This window comes from Hyperolius riggenbachi, chromosome 1 (assembly GCF_040937935.1).
Source record: "Hyperolius riggenbachi isolate aHypRig1 chromosome 1, aHypRig1.pri, whole genome shotgun sequence".
In the NCBI taxonomy this organism is placed as follows: domain Eukaryota; kingdom Metazoa; phylum Chordata; class Amphibia; order Anura; family Hyperoliidae; genus Hyperolius; species Hyperolius riggenbachi.
In genome coordinates, this window is record NC_090646.1 from 411,880,105 (window position 1) to 411,899,110 (window position 19,006).

The 19,006-nt window shown below is 41.4% G+C and overlaps 1 protein-coding gene across 2 annotated transcripts in view; it reads right to left on the reverse strand.

Moving 5' to 3' along the window:
• Positions 1–19,006, reverse strand: part of DOCK8 (dedicator of cytokinesis 8) — a 222,880-nt gene that overhangs the window by 182,211 nt on the left and 21,663 nt on the right. For both annotated transcript variants that reach the window (XM_068235948.1, XM_068235941.1), the window contains exon 2: positions 17,249–17,351. In XM_068235948.1, the coding sequence (XP_068092049.1) occupies positions 17,249–17,351 (103 nt within the window). The remainder of the gene's footprint in view (positions 1–17,248; positions 17,352–19,006) is intronic.

The window sequence follows — 19,006 nt, forward strand, 5'->3', positions numbered from 1 at the left end:
GGTGTGGGCCATGGAATCTAAGTGACCATGTCTTCACCAGAGCACCCTTCAAGGCATGATGGGCCATTACCTCAGTGGAGGGTGGACTACTTTGCTGCCTGGTGGTCACCTGGTCACGGTCCCTGGGACAAGAACAGAAGTAATGAGGAGCAACTGATCAGAGCTCATGTGTACCAACCAAGGTGCGAAGACAGGGATAATGTAAAACCAAGCTCAGCCATAAAGAAGAAATTACCATGGTGGAGAAGTAATGGCGATAGATAAGAGGAAGCAAAACCTCTTGTTAGAAAAAGAATCAGAAGAAGCTCAGAGTGATACAACAGTATCCACCAGCGGGAAGATCAGAAGCAGGATGGGGCAGATGTAACGGCGTGTGTGTGTGGGGGGGGGGGGTTAAGTGAACTATCAGCACCCATTCCTCAATATCGTCACTGCTGGGGATGGGACTGGCTTTTTAAGGCCCACACCTTTGCAGAGATGTGCTGGGGTGCCATGCTCACTTGTGCCCCTGCTGCTTGACTATTTACATTGGGCCATCACTGCCCGAGTGCATGTCAGTGTGTGTGTGCCTTTACATTGACTGTTATCTACCCTCTCGTTTTCCCATTGGTGGATTGCCCTTAGCGGGGAGCAAATAGATAGCATGTTCTAGTCAAGCTGCGTTAAAGGATGCTTAAAGAACCTCTGTCATGAAAATCTTAAAATGTAAAATACATGTTAACATATACAAATAAGAAGTACGTTTCTTCCGGAGTAAAATGAGCCATAAATTACTTTTCTCCTATGTTGCTGTCACTTACAGTAGGTAGTAGAAATCTGACATTACAGACAGATTTTTAACTAGCCCATCTCATAGGGGGTTCTTATGGTTTTCTTTATTTTTAAAAGCACTTATTGAATGGCAGCTGCTCCGTCCAACTGTCAAAAAAGTGTACGGTGAGCAGGCAGGCTGTCCAGCATCTTCGTATAAATCTATTTCAGGGAATGTCTTTATAAAGAATAAAGGCCATGCTGAGAATCCCCCATGAAGAGATGAACTAACCCAGTTAACTAATGTCAGATTTCTACTACCTACTGTAAGTGACAGCAACATAGGAGAAAAGTCAATTATGGCTCATTTTACTCTGGAAGAAATGTACGGTACCATGGTGGAAATTTATCTTCTATGTTTTAATAATGAGCAAATGTTAAATAAAGTTTTGTATTTTTTGAATAGGAGTTGTTTGTACTCAATCAGGTCATACCCCTCCTTTCTTTCTATCTCACAGTTTGTTTAATTCTCTTTAAAGAGGAAAAACCTGTTGCTGGATTGCCAGACAGGCGAGTGTTAACAACAATTTGTTTAAAGGAATACTATCGATTCACATCTTTTTCAATTGACACAGGAATTGTTTGGGAAGTGCTCCTAAGTACTGGTGTATACATTTTAGTAGCAACTTAATTGTTTACTGTTACGCCAAAACTGACGGCTGACTGAGCCATGAGGAGAGGGGAAATTCCCCTCACAGTTAACTCTGTGTAGCTCTGTGTGTGACAGATAAGAGAGCTCCCAACAGCTGCAGCTCCTGTGTCCTGTGTTTCTGACTGACCTGTCTGAAGAGAGCAGAGGAAATGTAACTAATTGTCACAGCTTTTCATACTGTTTTTGCTTTCAGAGTTTGATATGTGTGATATTTGCTTTCTGTAGTCTGATATGCAACTCTGGCTGTGCATTGAAGCAGACACCCCTTCTGCAATTGATTTGTTCCAATATAGCTAAATCCTAGCCTCAATAAATTACAGCTTTTGCCTCCGATATTTAACATGAAACGTAGGAAAATGTTTACACAGCTACTTAGACATTATTTGCACACTGTCATTTTAGAACACTTGGGTATCGATAGTATTCCTTTAAGCATTTCATCAGAACCTACTAGTTCAAAAATGTATTCCCATCCACCCATCTACTCCAACCATTGTTTAACTATCAGCTAATGCCTACCTCCTCCTGAAGATGGTTCCTCTCTGACCTACTGTATCCTGTGTTCCCCCACCTCTTAAACCTTAAGCTGCTTCACAATATCATCGTCTGCCCTGTATTTTACCAAAATGGACGACAGCAGATGAAATATTAAATCTGACCACACACACCAATCCACCCACACATATCTTTTTTATAGAAAGTATCATTTTTTTATATTATTTGAATTTGGTAATTTACTAATGTCAATGTAAAGCTTCATATACAGTTTATATGCCAGGTCAATGCTACTGGAAATGCATTAACCCTAACCGGTAGTCAGACAAACATTTGTTTAAAAACAGCCCAATGATGCGTAATCATAACAACCAATGATAGTTCTCAGACATGAACCTTGAATATATGCCATGCGATTGTGTGGTGTGTACATCACTTATGCTACCAATGCCACATGCATGCTTGTTTCACCACAGTCTCTACCGTGCACAAACAATCATGTCACGGCAGTATGTACAGAATTGTTGCACTTCATGTTGTTCACACATGGCAGTCCTTCCTCAGGAAACATTAACATGCAATGACTTTCACTTGCTGTACAGTGAAGTCATTAATTACCCCAGTTATTCTCTTCCTACACTTATAGAAAAAAAGATCAAATGCTAAGCCTGTACACTAAATATACAGCATGTCTGTAAGCAGGATAAGGGAAAGTAGACAGCCAGCCTGAACAAGCTTAGACAGTTTAATGAATGTCTGCGTAGGCCCTTGCGTAACAAAGGGAAAAGGTTGAACACACATGATAAGAGAAAGCTATAACTGTGGCATAAAGTACTGACAAGCCAGGAAGTCGTTTCTACAGTACACAGAAGTGAGAAGACGACAGATCATGCAATGATGTAGGCCTGAGCACAGTGTGGTAATAAGGGAAAATACAGTGATTATCTTCACTAGAATGGGAAGCAGGAAAAGTGGGTGACTGCTAGCAGCAGAAACTGGGGTGCCGCCTCAGACACCATTGTGAATTGTGGCTGCTATTTATAGCCATATTTAATTGTATTGTGCATTGCAGGCGGCCCCAGCGTACGCTATTTATTGTGCACCACAGGCACCCAAATTTACCAGTATAGCCGAAATTTACAATGGTGTCCATGGCAATTCATTATACATTGTATTCCTCATGTTACATTTATCACTGTCATTGCCAATTCTGTATTTTGTCACTAACCATGTATTTTGTATATTGGTGTACACCATTGTCTGTATTATGTACCCCATGTTGTTTCTTACTTTGTACAGCGCCGCGGAATATGTTGGCACTTTATAAATCAATAATAATAATAATTTAACATGGTGTTTTTGTAAGGTTGTAAGGTAAGGTTGTAAGGTCAGTTATCATAGAGGGAAGAATCTGTGCAAGAAAATTGGTAGGTTTTGCTGTAGTAAAATATTGGTACAAAAAAAACACTCTAAAATAGTAGAAAATTGGTAAAATACAGATATTCTACTGTCGGCTATTCCCAGGCACTCAAATTCCATAGGGTCTCTATTTCATGCACACCCAGAATGCCAGATTAAAAATGTAGCCAAAATACTATCTGCATGAAGGCTAAGAAAATAGACACACTGCATCCAGTAACACACCTGCCCTGGCCCAGATATCAGGCCAGAGAAATTCAAGGTCCATACATAACAGTTTATTCATTTTTTATCTACAGCCAAACACATAGGACAGGTTTGTTCTCAAACTCATTCTTTGAACAGTTTTTAAATACAATTAGAACTGTGGTGTGAAGATCTTAGATTTTGTTCTGAACCATCTGCATGGGGTTTGTATGTACTGTCTGTGCTCTCTGAGTGTACTCGAAGGGAAAAAAGTGCCCCAAATCAATACTTACCCCAGTAGAGGTAAGCCGCTGGATAATCCAGAGGCTTCAACCTTCCTCCCGCCCCTAAAAATCAGCAGTGCACTGCGCAAAATGCCTTAGCCTGTGCAGTAGTACTTGGGCTTGGCTTTTTCCGCAAAGCCCGAGTGAATCCGTGCTACTGCGCAGGCACGAAGCGTGCAGCGCATGCACAGTGCAGCCGCGCTTGTTCACAGATGGGAGCGTGGCCATGAACTTCCAGATGATCCTGCCATCCAGCGGTGGTCTTTAGGACGTGGAAATCCCCAGGAAGATCCACCTCTCCGGGTATCTAACTTTTTCTCATGAGGATCTCACAGGTTTACTTTAAAGGACACCTGAACTGAGAGGCATATGGAGACTGCCATATGTATTTCCTTTTAGACAATACCAGTTTCCTAGAAGTCCTGCTGATCCTCTGCCTCTGAAACCTTTAGCCATAGACCCAGAATAAGCATGCATATCAGATGATGTTGATGAAATGTTGAGCAGATGATTTAGACACTACTGCAGCCAGAGAGATCAGGAGGATGCCAGGTAATTGGTTTTGTTTAAAGGGAAATAGATATGGCAGCTTCCACACCCCTCTCAGTTCAGGTGTTTTTTAAGGCACTCTAGCTTGTTCCAACAACACACACACACACACACACACACACACACACACACACACACACACACACACACACACACACACACACACACACACACACACACACACACACACACACACACACACACACACACACACACACACACACACACACACACACACACACACACACACACACACACACACACACACACACACACACACTACATGAACTAGTACTACTGCATTGATTGCATCATCTTAAACATGTTTGGGCACTGTGTGAAGTTTAACAAAAAACTGAATGCTATGATTTGCAAATTATTTAAAGCCTATAGCTATAAAAAAAATTGCTTATTTTCCCTAAAAAAACATATTTTGCACAATTACACTTTGGACAAAATATATATTTTTAAGGGAAAATAAACAATTTTTTTTATAGTTATAGGTTTAACCCATTCAGGACGGGGCAGCACTGGTCTCTTAAGGGCCAGAGCCATCCTTTTCCTATCGTGCACTGTGATTTCTGTGATTGGCTCACAGTAATCATGGGGTCAGGAGCCAGGCTACTGACCAAGATGCGTAAGCTCCTCTATCACTGAGACAGCCGAGCGAGTGGGTGCAGTGAAAGCACCGTGGTGCAAACAACGAGAACAGCGTGAGCATGCTGAATTGGTGGAGCTACACAGCCACCAGCAGGACATAGATTCCAACTACTTCGGCCCAGAAGCAGTTAACAAAAAACTGATAGTTATGATTCGCAAATCATTTAAAGCCTACATCTAAAGGATAGGTTTTAACCCCCCCCCCCAAAAAAAAAACAAGAACAATGCAATCAGCAATGCTCGGGTGTCAGGGGTCTTCAAAGATTTGCCATGCCGGATCCTTAAGTGACATCAGGCGACTGCTGTACACACACGTGATTAATGAACAATAACTGGCCAAAGCAGTCATTATTAACCGTTTTGGTCCATTTTTAATCTAGTGTGTGTACATAGCGTAAGTCTCTCAGAAGTAAAGATGGAAAGGTATATAATGTTATCTTCAGGCCCTCAGGCAGCAATCCTGAAGTGAAATTAAATGTAACTTATTGATATTTACCTGATTAATGGCAAGCCCCTGTACAGTCCAGAGGCCCCCCAGATCCTTGTACATTCACTGATCCTGCACTGGGCTCCTCTTTATCTTCTGGCCAGGAGCACAGCCATGATCGGGTACAGCTGCACTGGGAATGCACAAGTATGGTCCGCACATGCCCAATAAAAGGGAGCGCTCATGAATAGGTTTTTACCCTCCATGCACGAGCGCTTTCCCTCTACTGGGGATGTGTTGACCTTAAAGAGAAACTCCGACCAAGAATTGAACTTTATCCCAATCAGTAGCTGATACCCCCTTTTACATGAGAAATCTATTCCTTTTCACAAACATACCATCAGGGGGCGCTGTATGACTGATATTGTGGTGAAACCTCTCCCACAAGAAACTCTGAGGACCGTGGTACTCCTGGCAGTTTCCTGTCTGTGAACCTTGTTGCATTGTGGGAAATAGCTGTTTACACCTGTTTCCAACTGCCAAAAAAGCATGCAGCAGCTACATCAAATACCAACAGTAAAAATGTCACCATGTAATAAATGTCAGAATGTAAATCAGGGATTTAAAAGATCTCTCAATGGGCAAACACTGACTAAATCATTTATACATAATTATTGTAAAAATGAAGCACTTTTTTTTATTACATTATTTTCACTGGAGTTCCTCTTTAAGAGATCCAGAGTTCAAAATTGGCCAGCCTGCAGCCCAGACCTGCCACCCACTACAAATATTCTGTGCATCATGACATGAAAAATATAACAAACCAGGCCCATAACTTATATCGGGCAAGAATAGGACATTTCGGCCCATATGCAATTCACTTTTTCTCCTGACTTTTCTCCCAGGTGATATTTTCATGACTTGTTAATAAAATGCTTTTTACACCACCAACAAGCAAGTAAATGCTCAAAATAATCTCAATAGTACTTTTTCACCTATTTTTGGGGGGTACTTTTACAATTGCAAAGTGCTGAACATTATTTTAAATACAAGATGAAAAATTATCTCCCAGGAGAAAACTGAGGAGAAAAAGTGAATTGCATATGGGCCTTCACCTCTACAACCACAGCTACTGGTCTACTCAGTTCCCATACGTTTCCAGTATTGTTTAAACTATTTCTAAGTTTAAACATTCTCTATGTTGTCTTTACACTATTTTCCACTGAACATAAAGTTTACATAATGTGCAAATCATGACACTATCATCACAACTTTTGGAAATTAGGTTGCAAAGTAATATAATGAATTATGAAACTATCAATATACAGTAGGTTTCTTCCAAATGATATAGCACTACTTAAATCTGTAATAATAATGATAATAATATTGAAAATGATGCAAATTGACACCGTATTTTAATCTGTGCAATTTACACAGATATTCATTTAAAGATTTCCAAAATCCAAATCAGATTTTTGTATTAAACGACAAAATGCATTTATTAAGATCAGTGTATTGCTGTTAGCTGTGGTAAAAACACATGCACAATTTAAATTCCATCAATGTGTTCATTTTTATTGATCTAAATTCTGTATTTTTCTCTCTGCCAAATCATTTGTATGGGCGTCTATTACTGCACATTTTGTCACCCCAAATAGTGCATGTATGCATAAAATAAACAGAAACAGTCTGATTACAGAATATAGTACCAAAGTGTAAAAAGAATACAACTAATGGAAGTACATTTAAAAACAATAAAAGTAGACTATCTTTTGCAAGGCTAATGAAGGAAATGCACGTTGCATTGATAGTTCATTACATACAGCATCAGCCTCGTATATCACCTTTACTTACTGACTATAGAAGAAGGATGCTAAACTCCCTTACAACGCCAAATATCATCCTAAGATAGTAATGAAAAGTGACCCACATAGTCTGCTCATCACACACATCACAGAGACATACCGTTCAGAAAAGCAGCTAAAATGTTTATGTATCTGTATCGGGTATCTTTCAAGATGGCTGCTACAGGAAACACATATATGAGTATTAGTACAGAAAGCACAATGCTTAGGTTAATGTTGAACAAGAATCCCACAGACTACACAGAACGGAAATAAACCGCTTACCATAGTATGTGTTTGAGGAAGTGACTAAAACTCATAGATCTGACGAAGATTCTGACATACCGTACTTTTTTTCTGCTTTTAGAAGGAGAGGTTGACACAGATGTAACTAGAGTCTAAATTTCTTGTGACGCCGTAGACTTTCTTTTTGCTGCCCAATCCACCATAGAAACTAAGTCATGATGAACCAGCACCACAATTATTTTGCAAAGGAACCTAAGTGACCACATTCTAAAAGCTACACTAGATATAAATTTGCCTCCTTAACCAATGAAGAACCATGGGCTTAAACCTCCCAGGCATTAAGGGCTCGCTGCAGGGCCATACAACTCAGCACACAAGTGATTCCCCCACCCCTTTCTGCCCACCAACAGAGCTCTCTGTTGGTGGGCTGGCTCTGATCCCTGCTGGGATATTTATTTATTTTTATACAAATATACAAATATTTATTAAGGGCTCTTTCACATCAGAGCTTGCGTTGGAGAACGCTCAAAGCATACGTTTTGTTGTATGCCTTTTACTGCGTTTTGATATGCGTTGCACTGCAGTGAGTGTGCGTTTTTAATCCGTTTTCAATCCGTTACTGCACATAGAAAAACGCAGGTAATTTTTTTTTCTTTTAGTTGTCAACTTTCTACATTGTTCCTCTGTTGCATTCTGGGACTGATTGCCTGCGTTAACGGATTGAAAACGCGCATAGTGTGCGTTTTACATTGACTAACATTGTAACGCATAAAGCTAGCGTTGGCCAAAAAACTGCGCCTGGGTGCAGTGGAACGCAACGCACAAAAAGGCTGCGTTATATGTGAAAGCTAAAATGAAAGTCTATGGACTTTCATTTCACCTTGGGTAACGCAAACTTTATCCTTTGCGTTGAAACGCAGAAAATCTGCCCTAATGTGAAAGAGCCCTTATAAAAAAAAAAATCTTATTTTTTTTTATATTTAAAGTTTTATTTTAAAATAGAAAAGCTTTTTTTTATTATTATTCTATTTCCTCCCTCCCTCCTCTCACCAGCCAATTTCGCTGTCTAACAGTCTCCTAGCTGCGATCGTCGCTGGGACACTGATGATGGAGCAGAGCTCCGTCATTCATGTGGAAATGCGCGCACATTCTCCTGCAAAACACACCCCTAGAACTGCACACCGATCGGCATTCGTCGGTCCTGTGGCTGCCGCCGCGTATGTGCCTATTGGCGTGGAGCGATCATTAAATAGTTAAAGAGGAACTGTAACATCAAAATGTCCCCTGGGGGGTACTCACCTCGGGTGGGGGAAGCCTCAGGATCCTAATGAGGCTTCCCATGCCGTCCTCCGTCCCTCGGGGGTCTCGCTGCAGCCCTCCGTACAGCGGCGACGTAAATATTTACCTTCCCGGCTCCTGCGCAGGCGCTCTGGTGGCTGTCGGCTCCGAAGTAGGCGGAAATACCCGATCGTCGTCAGGTCTGCTCTACTGCGCAGGCGTAAGTCTCCGGCGCCTGCGCAGTAGACCGGACCCGACGGAGATCGGGTATTTCCGTCTAGTTCCGAGCCGAAAGCAGCCACAGCGCCCCTGCTGGAGCCAGCAAAGGTAAATATTGAAATTACAGTCGGGTCTGTCGCCAGCTGTTCAGAGGGCTGCAGCGAGACCCCCGTGGGACAGAGGACGGCGTGGGAAGCCTCATTAGGATCCCGAGGCTTCCCCCACCCGAGGTGAGTACCCCCCAGGGGATCTTTTTGATGTTACAGAGTCTCTTTAAAGATAATCTGAAGTGTAACTAAATGTATGAGATAATGAATTGTATGTGTAGTACAGCTAATGCGAGATATACACGATACAATTTTCTGTCAGATTTACTGTCAGATCAACCATTTCCCACAGGTCCGATCTGATTTTTGATAAATTTTCCATTCACCTTTATGGAAAATCGATCAGAAATCAGATCAGACCTGTTGCAAATAGTCGATCTAACATTAAATCTGTCAGAAAATGTTTTTGTGTGTACCTAGCATTGGAACATTAGTAGCAAATATATGAGTCTCATATTGTTTCCAGTAGAGCCCCCATGATGCATCGCTTCTATTCAGTGAGTAAATATGCAAATACATGAAAAGACAGAAACAGAACCAGAGCTTCTGGTATATAGCATAGCTATAGCCTATTACCTTTACAGAGCAATACTAATACAGCTTTCTGATGGCTATTTCATGTTTAAATTTGCTTTCATCTCTACAAAGCTCGGATTAATAGGATTTGGGAGCCAGTTTTACAGCATATTGAATCACTGAGCAGAAGTGACAGTAGAGTATTGTACCATGTTAGCCATCAGTAAAAAAAAGCAAGACGTTTTGAATCAGGATGATACCATTTATTGTATAAAGGGAAACAATGCTATCATCCGGATTCAACATTTCTTGCATTGAGCATAAGTGATACATGATAGGAGCTCTTTCTTGCCTGTCTTACATAAGACCTAATAAGGCAAATTTATATTTAATATGGCTTGTTTTTGGAAAGGGGACTTTAGGATCCAGTAAGTCCCGTTCAAGCATAGCTTTTCTAGCGTTATACCAGGGATATAAAAGAATAATATATCCATTCACTGAACAGAAGTGATGCATATCCTCTGCTCAGATTTTCTTCTCTGCTCATTCCCCTTTCCTGGCATATCTCCCCTGTTATGTTCATTTCCTCCTTTCTGCTCACTTCCCCTCTGTAGCACTTTTCCTCTCCTTCACTCATCTTATTTCCTCTTTCCTTTTCTTCTCCTTTGTTGTTGTCCTTTTCTCTGTTTATTCTTCCTCCACTGTATTCTTCTTTCCTCTTCCATTTCATTTTCTTCTTCTATTTCTTCCCTATCCAACGTTCTTTGTCCTTTTTTCTCCTTCTTCTTACCTCCTCTTCTCTGTCCATTTTTCTTTCCTGTATCTTTCCCAACTTCCTTTTTGTTCATCCCTTTTCCTCACTTCCCCCTTCCCTTTTGCTCATCATCTTTTCCATCTTAGACCTTCTCCCAATTTTTATGTACCTGTTTTAGATACATGTCAAATTCCTTTATTATTTCCATGCATCCTTTTCCTTCTATCTCCTTTCCTATGCATATTCTCTTTTGCTTTATTTTCTCATTATTGTGTGTCCTTTCTACCACCCCCATCATCACCACCATTCTCTCCTCCTTTAGTCTACATTCTTTTCTCCCACCACTATTCCTGCTACTTCCCTCATTAACCACTTCAGCACCACAGGGTTTTTTGCTTAAAAACCAGAGCAATTTTCACATTTCAGCGCTCCTCCCATTCATTCACCAATAACTTTATTGCTACTCATCAGATGTAAATGATCTATATCTTGTTTTTTTTGCCACAAATTATGCTTTGTGAGGGTGATATTTGCTTTTAGTAATTATGCTATTATCTGTGCATTTTAAAGGGAAAAATGAGAAAAAAAAAGAAAAAATACACTTTCTCCATTTCCATGCACTATAGTTTTCAAATAAACAATGTTACCATAGGTAAAACCCACACATTGTATTTGCTAATTTGTCCTGGTTATCTCAACATTTAAATAATGTTCCTAGTACAATGTATGGCGATAATATATTAGTTTCTGGTTTGTGGTGTTTGTTTTCTCATTGTACTCTATCAGTAATTAAAAAGCCCTTATCTTCATGATTAACAGTAATACACTCTCATGGCATACATATTTTAAAAGCTAAGTCCCTAGGGTAACTATGTATTCTCTTTTCAATGCTGTCACTTTTGGTTTTTTTTACTAGTATTTATTTAGGGGTATAGAGTACATGTAAATAACAGTTTTATTGCTTTTCATTCAGTTTTCCGGTAAAAAAAATCACACGACTTATCCCTCAGTTGTCAAACACCACAAAATCTATTCTCTCACTTGTCACGGTTAAAATGATACCCTATATACATAATCAGATAGCTTATTGGGCATACAGCACACTGTTTACCACAAGTACGCCTATCTACTCCCCTGAGATTTAAGTAAAGTTTTGTGGGGAGTAGATAAGCGTAGCAAGGGAGGTAAAGTGGTTAAATTACAGCTCATTTATCTCTCTTGTCAACTATCTCTCCCTCCTAGTTTTCTCTGGTGTGCTTTCCAAACACACCCCAACCTAGACATTAGCAGAGAAGCTCCTGCCCCTCACATAGGTGCTTTATTGCCATTGGGGGTGCTGGTATAAAAAAGCACCTCCATTCTCCTAGTTGGTGGCCTCCTGCTGCTAGGACTGACCATGTGACAGAGCTCCAATTTCTGTATCCCAGCAGTCCAATTCTGCACTCAGGACACACAGTTGATGTGTAACAATAGTAATATAGCATATCTACATTAAGACTAAAAGTGTTTAATTTTCGGTTGCTGTTCCTTTGTCCTTACAATTTTGCCTATGAACACCTATCTACACCTACAGATCAAAACTGAATCATCCTTGATTGATAATACTGAAATGTGTCCTACTAATTCATGTTAACGCTTCTTGTCACTTATTTACATGTCACATATTTACAAGTTACTAAAATAGCTGAGGCATGATACAGGCCCATCTCCCTGCTTTCCCTGTAAAAATATTGTGAGGACTGGTGTTGACAGTTAGCCTTGAATCAACACTGGCCATCAACAAAATGGGAGAATGATCCTGCCTAACCTGATACCCAGCAGCAACTGTACTACTTACACAGTCAGTGACTTTTAACAATTCATTTTATATTGTTCCTATTCCTATTCCTTGTAAGAACTGCACAGATGCTGTGAGGATGGATACAGGTTTAGGAAGCATTTGTTGAAAAGATAATGCACTGCTTATTCATATTCCTTTCTAATAATTTAATTTAATCTAATATGAACAGCTGTGTCTCCCTAGTTATAATCTGCTTGACACAACAGAAATGGTTGTTCTATGACCCCAGATTTTGGCAGACACAGCAAATCAACATGCTCATTTCTCATGCTAGCTTTTTAGTAAGCAAATAGACTAATAATATCAGACTATGCCATCTCATTCTACCCTTTAATGTACCTGCTGATTGCCTAAGCACATGCATATCAAATCTCTCTGTCAACTGTTTTGTCAGTTAAAGGTAAATACAATTTGGCAAGATAATCCTCCCATCACAATGGCACAGATATTACCGTGATTTCTTGCGAAGCAAGATATGCTAGACAACTGAAGTGTGACACAGGTGGTCTAACTGAGCACCTGAAAAGAGAATGGTGACTTTGTGCATGTACAGATGAGCTCCCGTGTGTGTGCAAAGGAAATCCTTGGTTTGTCATCCACCAAACAGTATACTGTAGTCATAGCTGCAGGGAAGCATATTTTCAATCATCTGTCATGTCAGGATTTCTGGGAAGGCCCTATGGACCCAGGTCTTGGGTAGAAAGAGCCGAGAGGTGGAAGAGCAAAGAGATATCATGTAACCTCACATGCTAAAATCATCTCCTCAGCTGCCCCACTTTGCTCTGCACACTGTCTGTAGCGTGTTGTGTTTGTGTGCTGCGGATGGCTACAGACAAAATAGTTTGACGCTGTTCTCTTTGCTCTTCATGGCATCGGCAACTTATTTACTGCATACAGCGAGCAGCTATCACATAATTCGAAGCTGAGCCTGCTGTCACTCAATGTATAGCTGTCCTCTCCCCCAACTCCAACCTATGAGAAGCGTTGAGGGGCAGGGCAATGCAGGGCCAGTCAGGACACCGTGCACGCAAGGTCTTGCTGCTGATGGGTGGAAGGACAGAAACCCCAGGGCGTAAGCACCCAGCTTGCCTCAGAAGCCAACACAGTAGGCTATGTGGTTTGGAGGAAACTGCAGGCCAGGAGACAGAGCAAGACCGCGTTTGAAGAGCTGAGAAGGCAGCTCACATGCTACATGTATTGGAAAAGGTCTACTATAGTTAATGTAAGTGTTTCCAAAACAATGTTTGTTTAAAGGGCACCTGAACTGTTTTTCTTTAAACTTTGTATAAGGGTTTCATAGTAGTCTCCACAGTTTCTAATTCTCCCTTTTCACAAGCCTTTATTCTTGTCACTGGAAAAAAGTATTTTTTAACTGAGCATGCTTGAATTCCTGGACTAGACATGCCCAGTAAATGTCTTTTTCCCTCTATGTGCAAGCGCTTCCTGTCACTGGACATGCTTGATTCAAATGCCCAGCTCCTACATTCCCAGTTTAATTGCACTCAATCATGCAGCAGGTGCTTTTGGTCAACTAGTTCCCAGTCATAAAAGCTTGTGAACTGGGGCTCTGGAAGTCCAAAGACTACTATGAAAACTTTATGTAAAAGTTAAAATGTAAGGCACTCGTAAACGTGAGTAAACGCACCCTCAAGAGGAAACAATCTACTAAATCAACACGCCTCTAGTGCTTAAAGTAGTAACATTCTGCTAGGAGCCTATCGAAGTACTTGATTTTGCGGGGGAAGGGAGTCATCAGGGACAGCCGGTGAAAGCAGGCCTTGGCAATACAAAGAATAAATCCGACCTTGATGTCTGGAAGATCAAATCTAGCTGCAAACTGTAATATACAGGTCCTTCTCAAAAAATTAGCATATTGTGATAAAGTTCATTATTTTCTGTAATGTACTGATAAAAATTAGACTTTCATATATTTTAGATTCATTACACACAACTGAAGTAGTTCAAGCCTTTTATTGTTTTAATATTGATGATTTTGGCATACAGCTCATTGAAAACCCAAAATTCCTATCTCAAAAAATTAGCATATATGAAAAGGTTCTCTAAATGAGCTAGTAACCTAATCATCTGAACCAACTAATTAACTCCAAACATCTGCAAAAGATTCCTGAGGCTTTTAAAAACTCCCAGCCTGGTTCATTACTCAAAACCGCATTCATGGGTAAGACTGCCGACCTGACTGCTGTCCAGAAGGCCATCATTGACACCCTCAAGCAAGAGGGTAAGACACAGAAATAAATTTCTGAATGAATAGGCTGTTCCCAGAGTGCTGTATCAAGGCACCTCAGTGGGAAGTCTGTGGGAAGGAAAAAGTGTGGCAGAAAACGCTGCACAACGAGAAGAGGTGACCGGACCCTGAGGAAGATTGTGGAGAAGGCCCGATTCCAGACCTTGGGGGACCTGCGGAAGCAGTGGACTGAGTCTGGAGTAGAAACATCCAGAGCCACCGTGTACAGGCATGTGCAGGAAATGGGCTACAGGTGCCGCATTCCCCAGGTCAAGCCACTTTTGAACCAGAAACAGTGGCAGAAGCGTCTGACCTGAGCTATAGAGAAGCAGCACTGGACTGTTGCTCAGTGGTCCAAAGTACTTTTTTCGGATGAAAGCAACTTTTGCATGTCATTCGGAAATTAAGGTGCCAGAGTCTGGAGGAAGACTGGGGAGAGGGAAATGCCAAAATGCCTGAAGTCCAGTGTCAAGTACCCACAGTCAGTGATGGTCTGGGGTGCCATTTCAGCTGCTGGTGTTGGTCCACTGTGTTTTATCAAGGGCAGGGTCAATGCAGCTATCCATCAGGAGATTTTGGAGCACTTCATGCTTCCATCTGCTGAAAAGCTTTATGGAGATGAAGATTTTATTTTTCAGCACGACCTGGCACCTGCTCACAGTGCCAAAACCACTGGTAAATGGTTTACTGACCATGGTATTACTGTGCTCAATTGGCCTGCCAACTCTCCTGACCTGAACCGCATAGAGACTCTGTGGGATATTGTGAAGAGAAAGTTGAGAGACACAAGACCCAACACTCTGGATGAGCTTAAAGCCGCTATCGAAGCATCCTGGGCCTCCATAACACCTGAGCAGTGCCACAGGCTGATTGCCTCCATGGGACGCCGCATTGAAGCACTAATTTCTGCAAAAGGATTCCCGACCAAGTATTGAGTGCATAACTGAACATAATTATTTGAAGGTTGACTTTTTTTTGTTTTTAAAACACTTATTTTATTGGTCGGATGAAATATGCTAATTTTTTGAGATAGGAATTTTGGGTTTTCATGAGCTGTATGCCAAAATCATCAATATTAAAACAATAAAAGGCTTGAACTACTTCAGTTGTGTGTAATGAATCTAAAATATATGAAAGTCTAATGTTTATCAGTACATTACAGAAAATAATGAACTTTATCACAATATGCTAATTTTTTGAGAAGGACCTGTAAATATAATCCCTTTAGAGCTATTAATGACCACAGGATCAACAAACAAGTATGTCACGTTATTAAAAATCAGATACATGGAAAACGTTCTGTAAAAAAAACAATATATATATATATATATATATATATATATAATCAGTTATCAGTGAAATCAGTCATATATTGTATAAAATCGAACATAAACTGATTTGAAAATAAACTGTGCCCACTAGATGATTACCTGTGAGAAAAGGTAAAAATGATTTAGGCTACCATCTCCATTTGTGCTTTGTTTGCACCGCTGGTGGCCATGCACCATATATAGCAATGCACGCCACTTGCATCTTTCTCCAATGCAGTGCAGATCCCATTCCTACTGTGTCGTGTGCAAAAACACAACCATGCAGTGGGTTACCGCTGAGATAAACAACACATAAGTGGCTGGATAGTGTACTGGTTAAGGGCTCTGCCTCTGATATAGGTGACCAGGATTCTCGTCTCTTCCTGTTTAGTAAGCCAGCACCTATTTAGTGAGGAGACCTTGGGCAAATATTCCTTTAAGTCATTGGGAGTCATATAAAAAAAAAGCCAGATACTTACCAAAGGAGAGGGAAGGCTGTGGGTCCTATAGGCTTCTCTCTCCTCTCCCAGTGCCCTCGTTGCAGCGGCAGCTCCTCTGTTTAAATCCTCTACCGCAGGGAACTTTGGAAGTCTTTGGGAGCCGAGTCCTCCCAAAGGCAGGCCGATCCATACTGCGCACGCGCGAGAGGACGTTTGTACGGCCTGTCTTCGGGAGCACTCAGGCCCCTGAAGACTTCCGAAGCCTCCCTTCAGTGGCGCAGATAGCAGTATTTGACCAAATTGGTCTAATACTGCTACAGGGTAGTCAGCGCTGGAACGGTGAGCAGGAAGGCTCTACAGGACCCAGAGCCTACTCTCTCCTTAGGTAAGTAACTGGTGTTTTTAATACATATGGCTCCCAATGACTATAACACTGCTACCGCCTATAGAGCATGTCCTAGTGGCTGCAGCTCTGGCGCTTTGAGTCCGCCAGGAGAAAAGCGCAATATAAATAATCTATGTCTAGTCTGTGTCTTGACAGTGCAGTGTATGCACTTCTGATGTCAATGTGAAAAACAAAGCACAAGTGGATAAGGAGTCTAGCTTGATTTTAAACAGCGGAGACCCCAACTTACCCCATGTAGCCAACAGTGTAGTTCCCATCGCCAGTCATGCTGCCACTGGTAGGGTTCTTCTTACAAAACTGCAGAGGGTGGAGCAGAGTGTCTTCTGTCCCTCTCACTATCTCCCATGCTCTGCTGCATACTCTGCATTATTTGGGGGGGATTGTCAGGACTCATGGAGGAGCAGTAGGGAGAGGGGAAAACACTCTCCTATACACTCTGCAGTAAAATGTTGCAGAGAGCACCACTAGCAACATTTATATATGTAGTCAAAACGGGTTTGTTCTGAAGGCACATGAACCTTATTTACATGTAGGAGCAAATCAGGACACCACAATACTCACTAGTTGTAGGGAAGGTGAATTGGTTGTACTAAGACTTCGTTGCGATAAAAAACCAGAGGTACCATGAATGGTGACATGTTTCCTTACTTCTGCTGAAGAATACCTGGATAAAACACAAACAATAGTTCTAATCAGTGGTTTTATGCAGACAACTACAGTGTTGTGTAATTTCAAGCTGATTTATTCATTTGACTTTTGAAACCAAAGTCCAACTATTATATGCAGCAGTAATGTGGAAGAGTAAAGAGTAATGTGGAAGGAATGTGAAAGAGTAAAGATGCTAAATTCTTCACATAATCATGGCCAGCTATTCAGAAATAAATAAAAGATTATCTGATAAACATAATGTGTGCTTCTCCATGTATCATCCTTTTGATTCGAGCACCTCTAGATTAGGGTGTCACCAGGAAAGGAAGTAGACAACCACATCTTTCCCACTTTATTAAAAATAAATATTGTTTACTAAAGTGTTTGTCTCCATTGAAGAGGACTAAAAGAGTGGAAATGGAAAAAGCTGGTGAGTGGGTCAACCAATACAAACACAACTGAAATATGATATCCCTTTTGAATGGAACTGAAATATCACCATTTTATTGACATGGAATAACGGGCTGTATAAACTTTTTTGTAGTATTTATTTAGTTAATCTAAATAATTTTCCCTTATCTTCAGCATGCTCTTGCACAGCTGACACATAATATAAGATACAAGTGGCGTAAAAATTGAATAATTGCACCTTTATCTGCAGATTACCGCTGTTTTACTGCTGTTACATAAGCAATGTAAAGGATAAGTATACTGATAATATAAGCATGCTAGATCAACAGTAAATTGCTCTTTATTAGTAATCCAGCTATACGCTATTACGGATTCTGCCCCTTAAAGTGGATCCGAGATAAACTTTTACTCATTGCATAATTGTGTTCCATTCATATAGTTTATAGGGCATTCCTCAAGCCAAATACTTTTTTTTGTTTTAATACTATAATTACCTATAAACTAAACAAGCCTTGCCCACAGCTTTCCCAGAGTGCCTTGGCACTCTGAGCCTTAGTAGCAAGGGTTTATGGGAGCTCAGTCTGGGCAGGAGGAGGAGGTTACTAGCCAGAGATTTCAGAGGCAGAGGGGAGGAGGAGAGGGGAGTGACATTTTCACAGGCTGAGGGCTGGAGATGCATATGAGCTTTGCCTGTGTGTAATGTGACAAACAGAACATGGCTGCTGTCTGTGAAGAAACGCGGAAAAGCCGCCGCATGGACGCAGGATGAGGCGGCTGTTTCCGCGGCTGGCATAGCGGAACGCGGAGAAAGATCCTTTCATGTGTCTCTGCTTAAGCCAGCAGTCCATGTGGGTCCCACTCCTCCTGTGATGATAGATGACCAACCTGAGTACGAGGTAGAGAAGATTTTAGACTCACGCATAGTTCAGAACTCAGTACAATATCTGGTTCATTGGAAAGGGTATGGTATTGAGGAGAGATCATGGGTACCTGAATGTCGCATGCATGCTGACAAACTGAGAAGCGAATTCCACGCTTTACATTCTGAGAAGCCTGGAAGGAGCTGTCCGGAGTCCACTCCTCAGGGGGGTACTGTGAAGAAACGCGGAAAAGCCGCCACATGGACGCAGGATGAGGCGGCTGTTTCCGCATCTGATGTGGCGGTTTGCGCGCACAGGCCTGCTACTGACGATCTGACCAGGCGCGGGGAGGCCACCGCATGTGCAGATAGCGGTGCGTCTCACCCCGCGTGCAGGCCAG